Source organism: Pipra filicauda, unplaced genomic scaffold, assembly GCF_003945595.2.
Source record: "Pipra filicauda isolate LSUMZ 115617 unplaced genomic scaffold, ASM394559v2 scaffold26_size5592650_pilon, whole genome shotgun sequence".
NCBI lineage: Eukaryota > Metazoa > Chordata > Aves > Passeriformes > Pipridae > Pipra > Pipra filicauda.
Genome location: NW_024104387.1, coordinates 2,289,525 through 2,314,904, shown reverse-complemented (window position 1 = coordinate 2,314,904; position 25,380 = coordinate 2,289,525). Strand labels below are relative to the sequence as shown.

The 25,380-nt window shown below is 35.9% G+C and overlaps 1 protein-coding gene across 2 annotated transcripts in view; it reads right to left on the bottom strand.

Moving 5' to 3' along the window:
- Positions 1–3,050: 3,050 nt before the first annotated feature.
- SOX6 (SRY-box transcription factor 6) overlaps positions 3,051–25,380 on the bottom strand; it is a 239,648-nt gene continuing 217,318 nt past the window's right edge. For both annotated transcript variants that reach the window (XM_027737189.2, XM_027737190.2), the window contains exons 13-15: positions 13,851–14,084; positions 10,914–11,130; positions 3,051–3,528 (exon numbers count right to left, since the gene is read on the bottom strand). In XM_027737189.2, coding sequence (XP_027592990.1) covers positions 3,225–3,528; positions 10,914–11,130; positions 13,851–14,084 — 755 coding nt within the window. In that variant the 3' untranslated portion in view covers positions 3,051–3,224. The remainder of the gene's footprint in view (positions 3,529–10,913; positions 11,131–13,850; positions 14,085–25,380) is intronic.

The following is a 25,380-nucleotide window of genomic DNA, read 5'->3' as shown; positions in this document are numbered from 1 at the left end:
CTTCAAATGTGTTCCTCCCACTCCCCCAGCCAGTAAATGCAATTTTTACCAGCTGGCAATTCCTGAACAGCCAGTCATTTTTAAGAATGTGGCTTTAACATACAGAGCATCAGCAATGAGGCAGGGCTGGAGCTAAAACAAAGTGTTCATACATACATGTATTTTGCATAAATAAATGAAATAACAAGACATAAAAATGACTCAAATCCGGCAACTGTGAGGCAGGCCCACACGAGTCGAAACAGATGACTTTTGTTCATGTAGTTTTCGTACAACAGTTTCACATTAGTCAGAAGTGATAAAAAATACCATTTATATCCAGTGCTTATAACACTTATGAAACAACATCTGTGAGTGTGTGTTTTTTTTTGTACTACAAGCAAAATCAAGTTTCAGTCCTAAAGAACAGTCCTTTGTTCTCCACAAGCCTGCAGAATATTATTTTGGCATGGTCATAAAATGAAAAAAAATAAAAATTAACCAACTAATCTAAATGTTTGCCTTTGTGCAAAAAAATAATTACATAAAATGCAATGCTAGCAATACAGCATTCTACCTATGCAACAAAACCAGAAAAAAAGAGAGCAAGAGAGAAAGAAAGTGACATGGGGGGAGGGAGAGATAATTCTAACTGGAGAATTATGTAAGACATTAATAAATAGTATTTTATTTTATTTTTTTTTTAGGAACTAATGATATCCTCCCCCCAATCGGAGCTGAATGTATTAAAACCAGTTCAAATTCCCAAGCAATTATAAGAACAAAAAACCACTTTCTATCAGTACCTTAGCCAGCTTAAAGAGGACGCTCACCAGCTAATGACACAGCATATGCCTTTAAAGTCTTGGCTAGACCAGCTTATTGCTTATTAGACATGGACTCAGAACACATTTAAATAAATATTAAAAATATAGGTTTTTTGTTCCAAATCACAAAATGGTCAGAGAAATTTGACCACTGTGTTTCTATGCCATTATCTTCATAAATTGTCCTGTAAATTGAACAATCTTCTTTGTCTTGGGGGTAGTTCTCTCACATTGAAACACGATTACTACAGCGGCAAAAATGGCTGTTTCTGATCAAACAGGTAATAGTGGGGCTATGAGGGAAATGACTGCTCTTCCATAGAGCATCGTGTCATTGCAGCTCAGAATTTCTGCAAGACGGGATGCCAGCACAAGGATGGCCAGCACTAGCACCAGACTTCTTTTGGTGTCCGGGCCCGAAACAAAGCCTGTGCAGCTCTGTGGGAAGATGCCCATACACTTCAAGAGGAGCTGCTCTAGGCCCACTCATACCTCTCAGCCTGAGCCTGGATTTATCACTACTGTGCTGAAAACATCCAATTCAAAATAAAGGCTGCGGGAGTTGAGCACATTTATTCATCAGGCCTATTGGATCTGCATGCATATACAGTGATATATTTGTGAACAGGAGTGGAGTACGAGGGAAAAAAGTAAAGGCAATTTCTCCTCTGTCTTTGCAATTTAATAGATTTACAATCTTTGAATATCTTTCTCATATATACCCCAGAATTTTCTCCAGCAATTGCATTGTTTCTAGAAGTATTACAAATAGAAATTTTAATTTCTATAGCACCTAATGTCCAAAGATCCCAAAGCACTTGACAAGCACTTGAAAAGTCACATTCCCACATGACTAATACTCAATAAATACTTTTGATGAACCATTTTCCCAGCTTTGCAATTAGACATTTGGGTAGCCTTCCCTCCCCCATTATGAGTCTCACATATAAATCACTGCATAAATACTTAAGGTATCACACAGTTCCTTCAGGTGGCAACAGAAACATGATGTATGGAGCCATGATTCACTGCAGGATTCCTCAGGCCCTAAAAACTCATCACAGTGGACTCCAAATGCAATTTGGATTTAACATCTGCCCTTGCTGTCTAAGTATAGAGGTTTATAACTATAAACACTTTTTTAGGAATATTTGTACTCTATGTGCATATAAAAGTACTCACTTTATTTTGAATTACATATAGCAGTGTTTCTAAGTGCTCCTTGAACATACAATGTTAGAGGAACAACTGAATTTCTCATTCATAAAAGTTATGTTCATTTTAGTAGCAGGTGCACTTTTATTTTCATATACCTGTGTGAATTAGGGGAGGAGAAAGAAGGGGCTGTTAAAAATATCAGTAAGGAATTGGAAGTGTAATGCCACCAACTGTACTTTTAAAAATAAATATTAAGTGTTTGGACCCTTGACATTCTGGAATGAATAAATTATTTAAGAGAAAATATGTTAAGACTGAATGCAAGGGTTAAAAGCGAAGGGATAGAGAATGTAATCAGAGGTGGCCTCACACTGTTAAGACAGGCCCGTCCATAGCTGGTGATCGCTCTTTTGTGCTTACTTAAAATTTCACACTAATGGCACATCAAGAGGCAAAAGCAGTTGGGCACATGCACTATGGCAACCATGTTCACTACTTAAGAGTATCCTGTCTCCAGATTCCTGAGTACTTCACCATATTCTGGAAAAAAATTAGGGTTTATATATAACTTTTTTAAGATGCCAAAGGATTGTCTAAGACTTTACAGTGTCTCCTTTAAGACTTTTTTTTTTAAATGTTAAGATTCAAAAGTTATGAAAAGTTTGGCACATCAGAAGTTCAGCTATACATATGGAAAAAAAATGGAATTCAGAGACTATTTTTTAAAGACGAGCTATGATGCACAGATGTGCACACTTGTGGACTTGTTCTGTTTCACAATATGAAATCTGCAGTTTTTGTTTTTTTAAAATAATCCAGAATAAAAACACATTCACAACCTGTAGGCTGGCACAGCATACCTGAGTGAGAATGTAAAACCCCCATCTAAAACAGTAACTTAAACCTTTATCAGCATCCAAACAGAAAAAGACAAAAGGTAAGACTTGTAAGACAGCTATTGATTCATATAAGTTTTCAAGTCCTGATGTCTGATATTTATGTCTTCATCTAAATTAAAAAAAAAAAAAAAAAAAAAAAAAAAAAAAACAAAAACCAAAACAAAACGAAAACAAAAAAAAAAACCAAGTTCATGAAAAATTAGGGAAACAATCTGTCTCACACGATAAGAAACATTTAAGACCATTCTGCTGATGTAACTGTAGGAGCCACACATGCATGCAGGCTCTTTAAGAACTTTTGTTCAAAAAAACCCCAAAAAAACCCAAATGAGTCTGAGTACTTTAATTCTGTGAACACTCCTCAGTTGGCACTGACTGCCTCATGGGCTTCGTTTTCGCTACTATAGTCTGATTTGGGATCATCCTCATAGTCCTCGTACATTTCTATTTCATCCTCTCCATTTATCATTTCATTTCCAGCGAGGCTTCCGCTGTCCGTCTTCATACCATAAGTGCTCTGGATGACGGGGATGCTGGGCTCAGGGCTGGCAGAGGTGCTCGAGCAATCCGATGTCATCTGAGGTGATGGCGTGGTAGTCGCCATGGTAATAGCACCAGGGTAGACAACTCCCGTTCCCGTGGTGATTGGAATCTGAGGCTGTTGTCTGGAAGGAAAAACAAGAGGGAATCGTGATTTCCTGTGTTTAGAGGGGGAAGACCTTCTGCAAGTCCAAATGAAAGAAAAGCAGATGGTTTCCTAGAAAGGCTGCGTGCATTCCTCCATGGCTCACAGATTGGTGCTATGTGGTATTGGTTCATCTCCTCTCCCCCAGAGGACAACTGAGGGGTAAAGTGTTTAGTAACTACCAGACATTGATTCTTTCATGTATTTTATGTGTTTATTTCAACCATAATGTGAATTAGCATTTGGGTTTTTGAAGTAAAGTACTTGACAAAAAGAACAGATGTTCTTTTTTCTATGGTACAGTCTACAGAAATTCAGAAATTCATTGGGTCCTGAAGACCCAATGTCAAATGTGATTTATTGTGACAATGCAAATAAATGGTAAGACTCAATTAAGGGTGCAATACTTGTACTTCTAACACACCTTACCTTCTAGTATCTAACTTTGCAAGATGTAATGCTGTCTTTTCTCATGTGTGTGATTTTAAACATAGTGGAGCAACATCACACATAAACTAAATTCGACTTTTATCACTGCCAGCCAAGAAATTCAGCACAAGCTTTACTGTAAGCAGGCACATAGCTGTACTAAGTGATGTGATGTCTCTTCTTACAGTAATATACATATATTCAAGTGACTTTCTGAGAAAAGGTCAGCTTGCTGAACCTGTTCTATGGTCAAGCCCTTATTGGCTACACATTAACTAAATCTACATCTAACTAAATCTTCTTACATTTGGGTTAATTAACTAATAAAGTACTTTCTATATTAAACTACTCATACAAATATTCTGATATTTCTTCTGGATCATTACCTTTAGTAAAGCTAAGAGAAAAAGAAGGGATATAACTTTTCTGAAGCCTATTTGGATAATCTATTTAAAGAGTCATATATTTCAATGTATTCCCAACCTTCTTTACAGCAATATTGACCCAGTGAACTATTACAGAATTTTAGCAGGAGGAACAGTGTCAGATATGATTGAATAGTCTAATGAATCTGCAACTTCTTGATCACAGTGTCATTCTATACTAAATTCAAAAGGACATTTCATAAACCAACCTCTCAGACAAATTCTTAATAATTGGTTAAATCAATACACAAAGTTATGTTAAGCTTATTTACAAGACCCTAAATGTTGAGTATTTGTTGTTCATTGATCAAACTCTAATTTTGATAAGTATCACAGTACAGAGTTACAGGGCAACTGAAGTCCTTCAAGTCTGGTAACTGAGACAGACAGTCAAATCATGAACACTCTGTGTAAGATAACACTAAAATAGCTTGTAGTACTGTCATTGCTGGTACTGCTAGCCTGACTCTTAAAGCCTCTGCACAGCTTGAGAAATTCAAACATCTGTTGTGTAAGTATGGTACACCTGGCTAGCAGCAAGCAAAAACATTGCAGTAATTCATTTGACACAGTCATTATACTCCTGTTTGCAAATGATGATTTGCAGATGATTTACAAACAGCTTAGGATTTTTCACTAAATTTTCACTTTTTAAATGGTCTGATAAATGTTCTGTGAAAACAATTTTCAGCCAATGTATTTGCTTGCAAGTGATTTTCTGCAAATATCTTTCAATACTTTATCCATAAAATTGAACACCTACCTCGAATGGGAACATTTCTGGTCTAAGATTGCATGTTGTCAAGAGTATAAACTATTACTGCTAAAAAGCCACACATATCTCCTCCACAACTTTTAGATACAGGTAATGTTCGTGTTAATGGATGTTTACACAAAGCAAACGAAAAAGAAACCCCCACATGGTCAACAGAAAAATTCTACATAGTTGTGACCAGGCCATACATTCTAATCTGCCCATCTAACAACTGCTGGTACTAATCTTTTTTCTGGTATTTCTTAGAATAAATAAATTCAGGAAAACAAAGCATCGCCAGTTGTTCACCAAAGAATACCATAATATTAATGCCAAAAGACGCTTTGAGAAAAGTTTTCGCAACTGCTGTAACAGAAGTTGTAGAATATACTCAAAGAATGACTGAGTGCAAGACTCTCTAGTGTTATAAATGACATTATCAGAAAACTAATAACCACTTCTACCCCTCCAACCCAAAAAAGTTTGCATTTTTTCAGAAGCAAATTGCCTTTTTTACAAGCAGCAAGAACAATAAAAGTGTCTTAAGTGTCAATAAGACAGTGCTGTGAGATATCTTGATAAAATAATGGTTGTCAGTGTTAAGCCCTAAAGGACAGATAAAAAATTCTGGCATTCTTTCAAATACTTATCAAATCAGCAAAACTCTTTTGTATATCCACATTTCAATGGGACTGGGTACACTTGTACCAAGTACCACCCATTTCAGAGTATTAACGGAGCTGATCATCTGAGCATAAAGAAGTCAATTTTACAGAGATGTATTTTATTTGAGAACACATGAAAAGCATGGCAAACTATAGAATGACTCTAATAGTAAAAAACTTGATTGGTGTAACAGGGAAGTTAAAAGTTTACTGAGTTTGTCATTTATGAATGCAGTCTTTTTTTTTACGTGTTAAACAAAAATCGGACATGCCGTGCATGCCTGTTGCTGGCTGGGTAATAACTTTAAATTACCTATATCTCACCATGGAACTGTAAACATGTGGTAACTGTACCACCTAATTGAAAAGGGTCTCAAATTGCTACCCATTTGCTAGCAAAAATTTGGTAGCACTTATGCATGGGCACCTACACACCCCCAGTAACTGGACACCTGCCTCTTACTTAATACCTATTATTATTTAGAGCTGATCAGGCTGTCACTGTAAATTCTGCTCTAGTTGCTGCATTTCATCCCAGAAAGCCTTATTTTAAGATATCACAAACTATATGGATGGCACATGTTTCTGGAGATGAGTGTTATCACTTCTTAAGCAATTAAATTCAGGGGGGGTGGGGGGTGGGAATCAAAGCATTTATTTACATTCCCACTACTGTCCCTGAAAGGAACAGTTTGGAGTTTCTAACCTATGGCTCTGGCCATTTAAAAGCATTTATATTAATGGTACAAAATTAAATTCCAAACATTTAATCATTGTCTAGCTATAGTTTTGCCTACCATAGAACCTTGGAGTGGGGAGATAAAAATTTACTGCAGGCTACAGGTTACAATTCAGTTCAGTTGCACATCGTTAAAGCAAGGATGTTTTCTGTCTGGTTAAGATTTCCAGAATCCAACATTAATCTTCCGATCTCTTCAGATCTGTGAGGAATGGTGGTGACACATGGCTACATACCCTGGCTTCAAACCACTCCTGTCTCCACCATCTCCTCTTTGACAAAGAAATCCTTATGTGGCCAATTACTAGATGTCACTCACCTCTGTTCTGCAAGGATTGTTAATCTGTCTGTCCACTCTGGGGCCAAAGATTTGGTTAGGTAAATATAAAAATGGAGATAACATGAACATTCATAGATGAATTGACCTGCTCACAAGTTTGTGGCATTAATATTCTTAGGATTTTCCTGGAGAATGTTCCACTTTTGACTTTTGTAAAACTATCTAAACATTTAAATTGGCAAATTACCATTGTTTTCTGATCCCTTCCCAACCATATTTTCGACAGCTCTTTAAATGACTGAAATAAAAATTGATTGCATTAAGGAAAATGCTTATAAGCTACACACCCCTGAAACTTACATTCCCATATGGAATGAAATAACAGTAAATCTCACAAAAGCACCCATTGTGTACTTGCTTTAAGTTCAAGCTACAGGAGTATAATATTACAGCCTTATTCAAAACCGTAGTCTAGCAACATTCAGACTATGTGTGTACAGTAGTTATAAACACTATAAAGGCTTTATTCTAAACATCTTACACTGGTAAAACATCAAAAAAAAAAAGTTACCGCTTACATCATTTTTAGAGAAATGTATATAGCATATACTTGGATTTAGAGTGTATTAGACCGTAAAAATGACTGAGAGATGGATTATTTTTGTAAGACAAAGCACCAAAAGACAGATTCTTAACTTAAAATGTCTGAATTTATGGTTTATATATGATCCATTTGTTAGTTCACATTTATTTATGCATTACAAAAAACTACTATTGAAGATAAATTGTAAATCACTTGAAGTCTGTTTAGGGATTAACTTATGCTGAAGTTATCATTCATGACTTCCATTAATAATTTTACTATTAAAAATAACTCAATTATTTTAAAGACATAGCTGGCTTCAGATTCAGCTTCCACTAGACTGAAACCAGCAGTTTTTTTATATACTCTGCATTAAGCATGAATTGTTTCAGTATATTATCTGCCTCATTGGAACAAAATTCATTCATGTAGGGATGCAACAGAAAGCCTCTGCACATTTTAAGTTCGACTCTGTTCTTTAAAATACTTGGCAGTTCCTAGATTTTTGTGCAAGTCTATCAAATATGTGACATTTATCTCAAAACATTAATTTCCAGTCCAATCTATTCCAAGAAATCTTCACTCTCTTTCAATTCTTTGGAAGCTTTTCTTCAAAAATCAGAACAGAACTTGGCCATTCATTAGCTTATTTCTCTTTTTTTTTTTTTTAAAGCCTGGCTAGTTTCTGCATCTTACCAATGTTTATGAAAGAGTGCAGCTCACTGAAGTAAGCAGTATGAGCTTTTTGCATCATAAAAGTTCAAGCAGTGTAAAACTCCATGTTTGTGGTGGGGGTTGTTTTTTAGTTGTACCCATAGCAAAATTATTCTATTAGTCAGCAGCTCACCTAAGGGAATCTGATAGGAACTAGACTTGACTGGATTGCCTAAGACATAAATGTGTATTTGGTATAAGAAAAATGCAAATACAAATATGAAAAAATATAATTTTTCTTGCTTTTTACACTTTCCTCTAGCCACCTGTTTTGAATATTTATCTTTTCATTCTGTGACAATATTTTGTTGCCATTTTGACATACCCAGTCCCAACTTAATTGGTTTGTACTTTAAAAAAAAAAAAAGTACTTCAAGCAGCATGAAGCACTTGGCACATTTCATTGGAGTCTATTTTATACTTTTGTTCTCTATCTTGCAGTGAAATATTTACTGTAAACACAGAGTATATTCAATCTGAAAAACCACATTTGTCTCCTATTTCATTTTGAGAAGGAAACTCTGTCTCAACTCTCATGTCTACAGTTCTGAAGGATGATTTATGCTGTTCCATCAAAACAGTGGAAAAATGATGGGTGTGTGAGGTCAGTTAGGAAAACTGTTACAGCTGATGTTTTATGTGATATTTACGTTAAACACAGGGAAGAGTAAGTTTAAGAAGTTAATGGGCTCAGTTACTGTGTTTCACTTAGTTATAATCTGATTTAGATGAAATGTTCCTTTTTATTACTCAATGAACTATTCTTCTGAGACAAATGATTCTATGTTTTATGTTTTAATTCAAAAAAGCCATTAGTCTGGTTTTTTTCACTAATTTTGCTTGGTGTCTTCCAAAAATTTTGTTTTAAATTTTTCTTTAGGGAAAGGGGGAATTTGGGACAACAGTGGGAAGTCGCAGAAATGCATAACATAATTTTCTAAAATCACAACCTGTGATTCCTCAGTACCAAACTCTATATTCACATTGAATGGCAAGGTAGATCTCATTTCACCTTTATTGAATGCATTCATTAGACTTCACACTCCCTTTTTCATCACTTGCATAACTAAAAGTCATTGTTTTCAGTAAAGTCCAGTGCACCATTGCATAAGTGCACAAAGGTAATTTACTCTTACTTTAAACTTCTTCAACGTGAATAGATCATGGTGAAGAGAAAGTATACATAGGAATTAGAACAAATACTTTCAAGAAAATTATGACCATCTTCATGGTCTTTGTGATCACACTCTTTGATCCATGAGGAAGATGTCACATTTAGGTTACACCAGTAGTTTAATTTTGAATAGTTTCTTATATATATATATATATATATATATATATTTATAATAGAAATATCACTCTTTAAGTAGGCAATTTTAGAACTTTCTTAAATCCATCCTCCATATTCACCTCCTTATTTAGCCATCACTAATAATGTGCAAAATGCTCCTGCTTAATATTGTTTTGAAGTAGTAAACAATTCTCAAAGCATTCAGACTGCTCTTTTGGCATTTCTTTTGCATTTCTTGATGTGATTTGGTCTGTTAATCTGCTTTGGAATATGTAAACTAAAATTTCATTACCTCAATCTGAATATAATTTGTGATGTGCTGTATAAATTCAGATTTCTATTTAGAGTTCTATGTGCAATTTTGGTGGAAGCCTATTAGTAAATAATTTCCCTTAGACTGAAGAATAAAAAACAATGTCATAACTATAGACTGGAAGGCTATTTCAAGATACCAAAACCACTTCTATTTACTGATTGAAGAAAGAGCCCACATTGTTGCAGGCTGTACCACAAAATAATTGACTGCAACAGGAGTTCTGCATCCCAAGCCAAAAATGAGGGCACATAATCGACGTCAAGGTCAATTATCTGGTAGTGAAGTACCCAACAAAAGGAGACTATTGTGATTAGAGAAATAAGCAGAACATTGTGCATTTGGAAAGGCTGGCACTGGAGATAGTTTTTAAACTCTTTGTAAATCACCAGAAACATTGTGTTAGAGCACTAAGCATCACAGATTAATTCATAAAAAAATGGCAGAGAGAAATCAGTTATGGTGCAGTTGTTTCACTGGACTTCTGTTATCTTTAGCCTGTAGATCTTTCATACAGCTTCTTTCTTTGCTGGACACCAGAGGAAATATCCCTAAAAACACACACAATATTTTTAAAACTGTGCCAGGATTTTTTGAGCCATATATTCTGTGTTGTAAATCTACCCGGTCTATCTATGCACTACTTGAAAGAGTGTTCCTAAAACTCATTTTTTAAAATATTTTTTTCACAGTTCTATATATAGTAAGTTTCCTAATAGCTTCATGCTATGATATCTTACATTCATGTATATTCCTAATACAACTGCTATTACTCCTCTCCCTTTTCCCCCTCCCCTGACTCCTTATTCTACACAGGAATAATCTTTTGTGTTTTTCTCTTTGTTCTTTTCTTAATTTAGGAAATGATCCTGGAGTCATTACTAACCCAGAATGGATTAGCTTACTAATAACTCACAAAAGACATGATTCAAACCTTTCAGGCTAATGGGAAACAACTTCTTTTGACTTTAAAGAATTCCACAATCAGTCTCACAATCAGCATTCAGTGGCAAGCTGATAGCTCCATATTCCATCTTATGTTTTTAATAAGGTTTTACTGGTTCAAATCCTTACCTTCTAAATAACATTAGTCAGTGACTTAAACAGATAAGTCTATTTGGTTTCAAACAGCACGCTCTGTCTTTGAAAACAATTACAACAATTGTACTCACCCTACGGTAAAAAACTGCCTCATCTCCTGTCTTCGAGACCTCATCAGTTGTTTGTATTCACCAATACGCAGTTTCTTTCCATCAACAATGCAGGTACGTTTTGGTCGAGGTTTGTATTTGTAATTAGGATACTTTTCTAGGTGGATTTTACTTAGCCGTGCCTGCTCTTCATAATAAGGTTGTTTCTCTTGATTTGACATGGACTTCCAGCGAGATCCTGTTAACACAAAATACTTGTGAGTGCTCGAGTAAAGCAGGTTTGGCTTTGCACATACACATTTCAACATGCCTTTTCATCATAATAAATTTTAATTAAGTTAATTGAATAAACTGATTTAGATTTACATCAGTCTTCACACATTTTGGCTTTCACAACCTGAGACAACTTAAAAGAACCTTGACTTTCAGATATTGCTGCAGACCAAACATATGTAAATCTTCACTAAATAGGTTCACTAAAAATCAATAGTTAAGTCTCAAAATCTCAGCCTTGTTCTGCAAAATAGACTATTTAATTTTTTACAATATGAGCATTAATCTGTGAATAATTCCATACCTCTGTAATACCACGCACAGTACGATGGTTAAGGAAGGTCTACAGCCACCCTTTTTCTGTTAAAAGCCTAACATTGCCTAGGGATACATGCTTCTTTGATATTTTTATGAGAATTTGGTTTATACACTCCTGCTAAGAGATATTAATATCTTGCTATGTAGCAGGAAAAAAGTATCAAACCTTATAGACTCAGCAAAACTACGAACAATCCCTTGCTGCCTGAGTGTCTTAAATTTACTAATCTTCTGACATAAGCCTGGCATAATATTGACACCTTACCATATTTTAAATCCTATTATGCATATTACCTTCCAGCCAGATGTAATGAATACACAGAATTAGATTGAGAAAGTTACATTTCAAAAACTTACATTAAAAAGATAAAAAGTAAAACAGAAAGAACATTGTAATTATATAAACCACTTCAGGTACTGTAAACTCTCATTGAAAGCTGCACCAATAAAAAAGTTAAAAAATTAACACAGTGTACACAGGAAGAGGGAAAAGTATTCAGATCTCTTGTATTGTTTATAAGGAGCTATCTAAACACTTGAATAGAGATGGGATATTTTTTTACAGGGAAGAAGAAATGCAGAAAATAGCTTTTTGGTGTCTTTTAGATGAATAAAATGATTACAGCTGTGGTAAACGTGGGTGGAAGCTATTCTTTTACCAACATTTTTCATACATCAACAAATGGAAAAGTTGTATAAATATTATCTGTAGCCAGCAATACCCTGTGTCAGTTCTAATGTTTCAGTTTCTTTTCTCATTGTCCTGGAAAAGTTGCACAGATATTATATGGACATAGACTTATTTGTGGCAGAGCAGATACTGACAGGTTAATTCCATGGTTAACAAACACTCAGTTGCTGGCACTTCTGAAATATTTATGCTGGAAGTTTACATTTTAATGAATACAGTTACTATGCTCCTAATAGTTTTTTTCACAGAATGCACACAAATAATATAGATTCCCTACAGCTGCCAACACTGAAACAGTGAAGGTTTTATACACAACTGAAAGGCTATTCATATAACCTACTTATATGGCAGACAAAAATATGAGAACTACTAAGTTAGATTTTGGAAGTTTTAGGACAAAGTAACATTTATTTGTATGTATTCTTGCCTCTGATTGAACTAAAATGAAACAAACTTTGGTAAGAATGTATTTGAACTAAGAGTTTACAATATAATGATTACAGAGGAAACCTGATTTTTACTTTTATTTATTATGAGTTACATTTGGAATCTGTCTTCCACTTCAAAGACTCAGAAAGCAAATATAGGTTTTAACATTTCACCACTCATTCTCACGTATGTTTCTAATTCTCTTGAGGTGTCTTAAAAAGCAAATCAAAATTTTTCAAAAAGGAGTCCATTTATTTGCACAGTGGCAAAATATAATCCATGTTATATTCCTCAAATGTACCAATCTATACAATTTAAATATTAACTATGGTGTCTTTTAGCTAAGCAATATATTAATTGCATGATTCTAGTGGTTAGCTTTTTGAACATTGCAACACTTTTGAACCAAACAGCATTTTGCATGTGGGAAGGTATGCATGTACAGTTCTTTTGAACTGTGCCAGATTTCTTCCTTTGACACTGTACTGTCTGACAAAAACCTTCTATTTTGATTTTGTACTTTATTAATTTTTTCCCACTATTTACTCTAGCAAGTACCATTTTGCATTCAGATGATTAGGAGTTTAGATGCATTCTAAAGGGATCTTGAAATTAAACCCTTTATCGGGATACAGTTTTGCAACAGATTTCACAAAATGTTCCTTTTGTTTTAAAGCATGTTGTGACTGCTGTTGAGAATGAAAAGCATTAGGGAAGGAGCAGAAAGGCAAAGGGAAGGGAATTAAAATGAATGCAACCCATGAGTGTTCATTTCTACAGGTTTCTGTAATTCCAATTTCAATGAACAAATAAATATGTCCTAAAATTAGAGAAGCTCATATAGGACAGTTTGGATTGGAAGGTCAGGGACACCTTTCACTAGACCAGGTTGCTCAAAGCACTATCCAGCCTGTCCTTGAACACTCCCAGGGATGGGACATCAACAACTTCTCTGGAAAACCTGTTCCAGTGCCTCACCACCTCCATAGCAAAGAATTTCTTCCTAATATCTAAACTTGCCCTCTTTCAGTTTGAAGCCATTCCTCCATGTCCCATCACTTGTAAGTTGCATTTCCAAATGTAGCTAGCCTGTGTCACCAATATAAATAATCTCAGCTTTCCCCAGCTCCCAGAACCCCTAACCTCTGCCAACTACAGAGGTTGCTACAGCAGAGCCTTCAGAGCGTCCCTCAGTTTTGGTTCAGTCACCGTCACTCACGACTTGTTCCCCACCGCCTTGCACTTACCTAGGATTTTGCTGATGTTGGAGTTGTGCATGTCGGGGAAGGCCTGGAGGATTTTCCGGCGCTCGTCCTTGGCCCAGACCATGAAGGCGTTCATCGGCCGCTTGATGTGGGGCTCGCTGCTGGCGCGGCCCCGCGAGTCCCGGTAGACCCGGGCTTCAGCCACCGTGGCACCTCCTGTTGGCCAACAATAATACTGCTGTAGTTTAGCGGCAGAGCCATTCACTGCTTTACTCCCTGTAACGTCAGGGCAGGAAGAAACAAGATGGATGCAAAACATTATTATGTGGATTATGCAAGTGCTTTCAGTGCTCTGGTTATTTTAGCCCCTTTCTCTTGCTCCCTCTTTGCTGCCAGATTTATGAGAGAGAGAGGCAGAGAAAGATAGGCTGAAGAGTGGTTTCAGTGTAACAGGTCAGGCTCACCCATCTGAGATGACCCAACATCAGAGTGAGGAATTAAATCACACTGGTATTTCTCCAGTCAAGGTATGGAGATTTGATAAAGACTTTAACATTAGATACACGCTCTGAATGCTCAACAAAACTCACATAAAAGTTATACTTGAGAGTCTGAACTGATGTCAACCTGTTCACACAAGCCATTTGCAATGAGTTTGCTGCTTCAGCGGTGAAGTACATACCAAACATTTCACAAAATAAATGATATAGTACACCAGGTACATGCTGCTAGTTGTATGGATCTGATTATATCTAGAGCTGAACATTTTAAAGTTGCATCTGCCTTGGTTGAATTTTAGATGTGCCTTGGAGCATTCGATCACATATATGTAATAAAACTCTCTGCCTCCAACAACAGGTACATGTGCAGCATCCTGGAGCTTCCAGAGTGGGAGGCAAGAACTCCAGTTCCAAGTCTGCTGTGCTTTTATGTGTCTTTATCTGCCATCAATTCAACTTGTACGTGCCAATCTTAACTGGTTTTTTGAATGCATCCAGAGCTGTTTCTTGACCACAAACAGCAAAGCTTCATGGGGGTTTAGAGTTCACAGAGCTGAATGTGAAGTATAGAACCACTTAATACAGAAGAAACAGATAACCAAGGCATGCTTTTATGGGAAAAAAACTTGTGCAATTGTGATGATAACATATGTTTTTAGAGTTATACCTTAGCTATAAAAAAAGGTGAAAAGTGTTTACGATGAGAGTGTGACATATTTAGTCTTAGACCTCATCAAACTGTTCATATAATCCAATACTTTGAAAAAGCAAGATACTTTACAAGAAATTAGGACAGCAATAGGCCTCCTTTTTTTGTACAATATTACAGCTCCCAACAGGAATTTATCTGCTAAATAATACAAGATTAATTCTTTACACTAAGTAAAACACTGCAGTTTTGATGATTCTGGTGACTGACTCACAGGTTTCTAGTTGTGCAAAAGTTAATTTTTTAATTCAGAGTAAAAACATTATATACGTATGTATACCTTTTTAAAAATTCTATATAGGCAATGTATCTACATGAAAAAAGGTCCGAAATTAGAGGATGCATAACTAATACACTACCTGTTTGCCACCAGGTCCACAGTACATTAATTTCATTTAAAACGCACTGACCATACAGGATAAATTGATTTTGTTTTATATGGTGTTGACAGCCATGTTTATTGTGCAGTGAAATGTAGTGTAGTTTCAAGCTGACTATATCCATTAACACAGGGCAATATGCTGACTACTGGGCCAGATGAAGACATACATTACCCTGAGAGCAAAAAACTCATTCTCATACAGCAGTGTCTTCTCCTGAGGATCACCCTGGTAATTTATGATGCCTCTGATGCCATTACTTTACAACTGACACCAATTTGGCAATTTGTGTAACTACCTGCATGCACATAAAAGAAGACATGTTTGTGGCAAATGTGAGATGCAAAACTATTTTAATACTATTCTAAGTACCATGCTACAGGTGTTCTGCATTTACAGGAGGCTGCAGTCCTTTATTGGGACTGCAGCTTTCTATTGGAAAAAGGAGAAGTTTTGCTGAGCAACCTGCAGGTAGGACCAATTTAAGGGTATGAGTGGTTCATGAGTTGCTGTCAGAAGGCTTGGATCACAAGCATATCAAAGATACCATCTTTCTCTTGAGAGAGGATGGATATATACTGTGAAACTTAAGTAAGTTACAAACATAGTAAGTCAACACTGAAATATTTATTGATACAATATGAGTTATATAATTTGAGAAATGCCAAATATATCATGTAACGGTTGTCCTATCTTTTAATATAATACTATAAAAATGTGTTACTATTATGTGGGCAATTAGGAAGTTGGTTACAAAAAATATAAATTATTAGTCATGCAAAAGTTGTCATTTGTTATTCAACTACTCTGCTCACAGCAAAGGAAAGAAGACATATTTGAATCCATATGATGTTTTTCCATCTTTTACTTTCCCCAAGGTCCTTATTCATCATGGCTAATAGGAGTTTGTCTTTAGCCCTTTCTAACACAATTTTGGCCTGACTTTTAAGTCCTAATGCAGGTAAAGAGTAGTTTTACTGGGATAAAGATTATGGGTGGCTTTTTAATCCAGATATAATTTAGATAGAATGAAAACAAATGAACAAAAACATGGGGGGGGGAAGAAAAAAAAAACCACCATAAATTACTTGTTTTCAGAGAAAGGTTATGTTAGAAAACAATTCATAATTAGAGTGATAAATTACAACCATCCCCAGAAGGTCAAGAAACTCTGGCTGCATCTGCTTTAAGTCCATACTTGAAGAACTTGAAAAACGCAGCCAAAGAGCTGATGTTCTTTCTGCTTGATCACTGGGGGAATATTTAGCAGTTGACCTATAGGCCATCACAAAAGCATTTGCAAAATAATTTCTGCAAATAACTAAAGTAATATAATCTCCAATCCAGTTTCTAACAGTCTCAAAACTACAGAATTATATTCAGCATATATAAAACATTACAATAAAATAATTCATGTAGGGGAGCCAGAAAGTCTCAGTACCTTTTTAGCTTAGAAATCAGGTGCTAATGATACAAATACACATACACTCAGTGAGGTCTTACAAGCTGAAACATGTAAGAACAAGCTTTCAAACTGGTTGTTCTCAGGTACTTCATCCTGTCAATCAGATATTTTGACAGTATTGTGCCCTGTATAAACAATTTCAACATATTTAACAAAGTGTGGGGGTTTTCCCTGTTGTGATAATTATATTTATTACTGACAGAGGCTGAAAGAGACCCCTGAAATTTTAAAAGTAAATATATATATATGACTGCAAAGAAGTAGGTGTCTTTCTGAAAATATTTTCAGGAAAGTCTAATAAATAATAAACAAAAAATAACAGATAAAATGGAAAAGTACTACCAGAGAAGGGTGAGATGAGAGGAGGAAGATGATAATTGTCTCTCTATTGCTCTATCTGCTAGTTACTGTTCATAGTACAATCACAGGGGGAGGGATTTCCAGAATTAAGAGCTTGGTCAGAATTTATAATTATTGCAAAAGCAGTACAGGTTGGCTGCCCTAGTGGCTTAATTGGCAAAGTCTATACTTTGGCCTAAAGACAGGGGCTGTTCTCAAAGTGACACTTTTAGCTTCTGATCATGTGCAGTGCCTCACTTCCTACATCCTTTGCATTTGCTCAACTTGTCATGACTTTAATGATTTACAACTAAAGGCAGATTAAAGGAGAATGATCACTTTTTTGTGGATATATGGCAGGCAACCCCCTTGTGAAAGCTGAATTCCAGACTACTCTTTAGGGGCAATATTGAGAACATCGAAGAATAAATCTAAAAATGTTACAGCTTTGTGAAAATAATTTGAAAAAATATTTTTGTTCCTAAAGAGACTGCTCTCTAATCAGATAACATTAGAAACATAAAAGAATCTAATCATCAACAGCAAAGATAAATATTTTCATATAAAGTAAATGTTAAGAAACATACAATGTTACATTGCTTATTTATTTATTCCTGCCTTTATCTGACTTTTTAACATTTAATAATGAAAAGAATCTTAGGACTGTGCCTAAAACGCCTATCTCTTAGCATATTTCCTGAAATCCTGGCCAAATTAGGGTTAATCCTACTGTCTTTAACAAGACGTGGTTTTACTTTCCATTTTAAACATCATCTACAACAAAACCTCAGACTGGGCTTTTGCATTTTACCAGAACAGAAACAATAATAAACGTGATAGAATGGAGGGAAAAAAAGAGTGAGAAAAAAAGATGAGGAAAAAAGAGAAGTGACAGCAAAAAGAGATTTTTATCAGTCACTCTGTTATCCCTTAATTACTCTTCACTCTATGGCCATTGATTCATGTTTGAAGTGATACATTTCTTTTGACTCCCACCCAGATAATGAATCTGCCTATCTACAGAGCATACTGCAGATCATCTCCCATGGACACATACCAAGATAGGATACACAGAAATAAAGACAATCTTTCTAGGTTCCTAGTGTAAAAATGACTGGTTAGTAGTAAAGCTCCTATCATCAGTTATTCATTAAGCTGAAGTGACATATTTGTCTACTTTGGAAAATACTGATGCGACCTCCAAAATATCTGGCCCTGTCTGTGGTAATACAACTAGCACTGCTAGCAGCTTGCATTGCAGAGACTAGAACCCAATAAACATGCAAACAGGAACCACTCTTTTATTGCAAGAGATGGGTTACTCATAAACATGGAAATGCCATAAAAAGAGGGAGCATGAAAAACCAACTTGGCAGTCCCCTGTCCTGTTCTTAACCTGAGAACAGACAGATGCAGCCTTTGGGAAAAATACAGCAATATTTAAAAGTTCAATGTTCAATTTAGAGAAAGTTGCAAAAATGACTACTAATAATGCTTCACTGTAATCAGACGTAGCAGTTACAGTGTAACATTTATCTGTTTTGCCCCTTGCCTGCCTCTTACTACTTCATCCCCAACCACATTCAGACTTTCTCATTCTTTATTATTAACAAGACAGGCAATATAAATGGGCACCCCATGAACTATTGTCAGTGATGTCTTGTTATCACTGGCAAAATACCCACCTGGAAACATGACTAGGTTTGGGACAGGGGTGCCTGTGGTCACACGGTAACACAAATGTCAAATTCCTTTTATTCTACATGCTAAACAAATATTATTCAGCTGAATTTGAGCACCGAACATTTCTCACAGGCTGCATGTCAGTGAATGAAAGGGGAGAAAAACTGAGAAAGCCACGAGCAATTCATGAAATACTAGAATATTTAAACGGCCACTAAAATTTTCACCTGCAAGGGTTCTGAAATGTGCTAAGTAAATACCAAAGGGTGGGAATATACTGTAGCACAAGTTAGCTACAACCACTTGGTTATGATAAGACTTCTATTTTTCCTGTTAAGAGACTCCATTCTCTTTAAAACATCAACAAGAAGAACCAAATGGGAATTCCCTAAGGTCAGCTCTGAGGAAACATAAACCTCTAATTCAATAACTCCGCTACTGCACTGAAAAAGGCCTTATTATTGCAACATCCATATGGAGTCAATTGGACATTAATGACTAATCAATCCCTCCCCTTTCTATTCTACTTATAGTGTCACAAGCCATGTTTAGATTAGCCCATTTCCTGCTTAGGATCGCTCAAGATGTCTTTTGTTCTTTCAGGGCTGGCCTGATGGAGGCAGCTTAAACAAACACACTACCCAAGTGGTGCAGGAGTTATAAACTGCCATATGTGAATGAACAAAGGGGCCATACTAAAGCCTTTTGTGGTATTTGTTAATGTTTTTCATCTGAGTTTAAAAAGACCTAATGACTTTGTGGTGAGCTGATGCATGTGGCTCGTGGCTTTGCAAAATGAAGGAAATTCTAGCCAGTTATATATCAGCATATATTTTCCAAAGTGCCTTGTTTTCAGTTTTGGTGGCAGCGAGTTTACTTTTTTTAGTACATTTGTTTTACATATGCAAGCAAAATTCTTAATCTCAATTAAAACATAGCACTGTTTTTCACAGCCATCCTCATAACCTGCATATATATCTTTCCCCCTTTGAAAATCTAAAGCTAAAATTAATAGTGAAATATCTTCTGAGTGGGAAATCAAAGCAACTGTTCTGAGCTCCACCAGTGGTAGCAGTTCACTCAGCAGCGTTTAAAGCTGAATTGTTAGTTGGGCCATATTAAATACTGAAACAATACTTCTAAATAAGCTACTAGCACATCCATGCTCCACAGCCAGCCATTCCCAAATCTGTATTACTTAAATAAATTAAAACTGCTAAATGCAGCTACTTGCTTGATGGCTTAAACAAACAGTTTAGATTTCTTGACCACATTTTATGGCAAAACTAACCCTCATGGAAATTTGGCACGGAATGCAGCTAAAACAATACAATAATGCTTTAAATAACATGGAATATTAACTGAATTAATTAGTGCTTAAGGCCTGACTTAAGCTCTTTGTGGCTGACACAGTCACACATGTGCTCTAACATAAGAGTATAAGAAGTTACTCTGTGAAGACCCATGAAACATCTATATAGAAATTGGGATGAAGAAACAGTTTCTTCCATAAATTTGGGGAGGTGTTTAAGTGTCATCAGATTTTTCAATCATGTGGCACTTGTAGACTTCAAGACCCTTCACAGATAATTAATTAAATGCTAACAACCCCATTCTGACATAGATATTATTGATAGAAAAGAAATGTGAAACATATTTAAGTTGAAAGTTACTCAGCCTAAGTTATCATGCCAGAAGCGAAGGATTGCCAATCAACATTCCCACAAATAGTACGGTTGTTTCCCTTTGATATTTTATTTCATACTCAATTGAGGAAAATAGAGGCCCACAGAAAGGAAACTACGGACAAAACAGCCAAGCCCAAGAGAAATAATTGTAATAGTCATTGTTAGGTATCTGACAAGATCTATTTATTTTATTTTATTTTTCAGAAAAACTGCTGTTCTAACAGCTAAGAAATTATTGTTATTATACTAATCATATTCAAAGTCTAAATAATAAAAAGAGGGATGCATGAATCTATTTAACATAAAAATGTTTCCATAAAAGTAACAACTTGACTGCCAGTAGAGCTGTTATTCACATAATTTCAAATTTCTCATGACATGAGTGTCACCTAGAACATTCAGAACATCTAGATACTGATTTGAAACACAGGAATCGATTCTTTAGTCTTTAGTTATCCCTAACAGTTTTTTGTTGAAAGAAATCCTGCCTGAACAAGGGCCATAGGACATTATCCATTCATATTTCAGTCAATGCTTTGTTGTTTTTTTTTTAAGATGGAGAAATGACAGACAGGAATTCAGCACAGAGAAAGAAGGCAGTCTGATTTCATATTTGATGGATGCGTTGTTCAGGGTGTGACTGAACACTGTTCTTTGCTTGCTCACATGTTTTTTAGCAACACAATGAATTTTAGAAGCTTAAATACCATGTGGTTTGTAAAAGGGAACTACACTTAACAATGGGAGAGAGCTTTACAGAAACGCCTCCCTCAGATTACCTGATATTAATGAAATGCAGAATACTTTGCAAAAGATTTCAACATGTTGTAGTCACTGCTTTAGTGACTCACTTCGTAGATTCAATCTTCAATAATTTGTCACTTTCTGAATGATGCAACATCATTCTTTGTATCAATATAACTAATTCCTTCCATCCAATGTTTGCTGTTCTCACTTGTCTTATCACATCAGTAATTAGATGGCAAGGACCTAGGGCTAGGATACATATATGCCATTTTTCCTTGCCGTTCACATGGGGTGCTGCTATTACAATAACTGATAATATAATTAGTCAATAATATATCATGAAGGGAGAGAAGCAAAAGCAGCATGATAACAGGAGCTGTAAATTAACAAGTATTAATAAATATTAAGAAAAACTCTCCAGACTAATACTTTAAAATATGGTATACCTGTGCATTTGGGATTTGTGAGTGAAATCAGGAAAATATTTTTACAAACACAGCAATGGTATGTCCCAGTGTGTTACCACATTAACCTGGTTTGGATAAAAAATGGAGGATTTGCCATGTAATGGAGTCTTTCATGAAAATTTGCAAATCATTCTTTTTTTAAGTCCAGTGAAGCTACCCCTGTCCAAATTGAAAACATAATCATTTATTATTTTCAGAATCTGTGAAGATACTGTAATGCTCACCCCACACAAACTTTGGACCACTGATTCTGTGAAAGGACAAATTAAGAAACTATTTTCCCCTTGCTACCAACTTCTGCACTAGACACTTCGACGCTTGGCACACCTACATGGAAGAAAGACAGATGCTCTTAAACACTTTTCTATTGCTGAGATATTCTTGAAGGAAAAAGTCGTACAGAGTACAGACTTAGAAAAATAGACAGCTGTACAAAGAGGACTTGTTTGAATCTGTATCAATTGCTCAGGCTTAGCCAGAATATATGGTGTTCTCTCAATGCATTCATATTTCTGCTCCACTCCCTGTGCTCATGGAGGTAAGGAAGAAGGGCGAGATTCTTTCCTCCTTCATGCAGTATGATATAATGGTGTCCTTCTCTGTCAGCTGAAAATTCAGTTGTGCCAGGAAATTTTATGCTATTTTACAGAGCTTCAAGCTTCTTTTGCAATATTGGAGCAATATCAAGAAATGTGCAGAGCTAAGAATCAGGGCCATGAGGTGTTTTACACCTGGTGGCTGTACATGCGTGTGAAAAAATGTTTTAAACCACTGAATATTTAATTTTTCACTCAGTCCACCCAAAAATAGCTACGCAAACTGACTGACGCTTTCAGCATTTGTGACAATTTTCTCATGGTCGAAGATTTTCTGTGTAAAACTGCAGCCCATGGTTGCTTTTTACAGCTGCCTTTTAAATTCCTGAAAATAGTGTTTTACTATATAATGGAAACTGGGAAAAGGCCTTAGCCATAACTGTGCTAATAGGCACTCCTATGTAAAACTCAGGGCATTGTAAGTGTGGTTGATTGTACAACATCAGAAATTCTAACTAGAGGTTTTTTTTAAATAGACGTATTATTCTCTAAGAATCAATTACTGTAGCTTAGAACTGCCAAATGAGAAAGCCTCATATTTAGCAGTAGGAAAAAGATATCTGAGACATTTGAAAATCAAAAGTTAACAGTTGTGGAGGACATCCAGATTTGTTATTCTGAATGTGAGAAGCCTACTATATGCTAAATATTAGTGTCTTGAGAGGAAGAGGTTTCAATGTCATGAAAAGATCACTCCACACACTCCCAGCTCAGATTATTCAGATCCCCCTCTAAAATGTTGTGGAGACGCTGGCAACAATGAGATGCATGAGGTGGTTGCCATAAGAAAAGTGATGGGGTGGTTCCTAAAGACATCTTATTCCTATCCCATCTGCAGGTGTCGAGTTACTCCAAGGCTGAATCTCATCCAACACAATTGAAATACTGGGCCTAAGTACTTTTTCCCAGATTCCTGATCTGCTATGAATTATTCTGAAAAATTTAAGCATATCACTCAAGTATCAGGCACAATCAGATTCATGGATATTAAAAATGGCAAATGCAATTAATGAAGGCCACCTTTTAGCAACTGGTCTAATTGACTAAGATAATAAGTTATTTTATATTTAAATAATAAAGATACAATTAAGGGATTTTACTTTTGTAATCAAAGACCTATAACAAGAATTCAGATGAGTAAAAATTGCAGTACTTGAGCTTACTGCATTCTCTCTAGAAACATTTCTTTGTTTTCAGACGGCTTTCACAGTTTTCTGATTTTCATCTTTCCTCTCTCAACTGCCATAGCAACTATTACAAATATTTATGTGCGACAAATACTGGAGTGGAGAGGCATTCTTTCCTTCAGTATTTATGAAACTCTGTCACAAAAGTAGGTGATGCTTTATCATGCATGTACTACCTGCTGTTTACACCTCTGCAGAGGAAGGTGTTAAACAAGTTACCTCACAGGTTTGGAGCATGTTGGCAGCCTGCCAAGATTGATCTGCCTGCAAATATGTGGTTCCCTTTTGCCTGCTTCTTTGGCTGCTCAAAGTCAACCTTTTTCAAAGTAAAGAAGGAACTCTCACCCTTTCCTATAGGCAAGGGTGTACAGAAGATTGTTGAGGCTTTGAGCATGTGGTAGAGGTGCTCCTTTAATTAAGTGCTGATCTATTTCTTACCTAATAGATTTTCAAAACCCAGGCACTTGTCATGATGTCTGCTCTGGTGTCAGAAAGACAGACTGTGTTAACTGCTGCAAATATTGAGCTATTCATTGACTTTATATGTTGGTCAACAAATCCATCATGTGACAAGCTGTAGAACTGATTTTTTAAGCTTTCTGATGAATTGAAATATATTCTTCTAAAAGACAAGGTGAGTTTGTGCTACTCCAAGCCTGGGTTCAGGTCCAAAATCAGATTCAAACCAAAAACTATGCATATCTGAACTAGAATTAATAAGTTCAAGCTAGGGCTTACTACTGGAATGAGTCAATTACCAGTGGTTATCCAGCTTGCAACTGGCTTCCAGTCAGCCTACTTGGAGCATTGTTCAAAGACACCAGGAACAAACCGATGAGGCTTAAAGTAATGTAGTCTCAAACAGTGACTTGGTATATAGAAAACCACAATCTTTAATCCAAGGAATTTACAAACTGGAGTAAGAGACAGCAAGCAGGTAAAGAGAGGACACAGGCACTATGGAGGGCATTTAAGGAGAATGGGGTGGTGCCAGTCCCATGCTTAGGACTCTAATGACTGACTTGACAACTAGGTTTCATAGCAAAGATTATCCTCTAGGAGACTTTGAAAAGTCTCATTAGTCTAATACAAGAACAAATTAATACATAGATACAGATAAAGCAGATAGATCCCACCATATTATTAAAAATTGTTTCTATCTGAACTAGCAGGCCTGTACCTATCCTCAGAACTATGGTCCATGCTTAACACACTGGTAGAGTAATATCAAAGAAAGAAGCAGCAAGTACTAAACACAAGGTTTAAAGAATCGAGAAATCTACCATATGAAAAATGTGAATGAGTCAAAACAGAACTCAGAACTCTTTTTTTGTCCCAAATGGCAAATTGTGAGGCCAAATATTTAACTCACAAGCCACTGATTCTAATGTACTGACATGAATGAACATAGAACTAAATATGAAGTACTGAAAACGCATTTTCATCTATTTCAATATGTTTTATAAAAATTATTTTAGCTTTACAACGGATATTCTTTTTCACTTAGGAAAGCAGGGCAGAGAGAAGTTATTTCAAAATAAGACAGTGAGGTAGTGGCAAAACAATAACATTCAGATGTTTTTGCCTTGGACCTAGGAGTCAATCAAGAAAATTACATTTCAACAGATCCAATTCTTTGACAGGAAGAAGATCAGGTCTTGATGGAATTTGAATCCCTGAATACTACTGCTGAAGGAAACCACACTGCAACCTGAGCTAAGGTAAAACATGTAATTTTCAAAAGGAAGGTTATGTCTACTCTGCATATTTCTATCTACTAGAGAACAAAACCTTAACACACTTCCTACAAA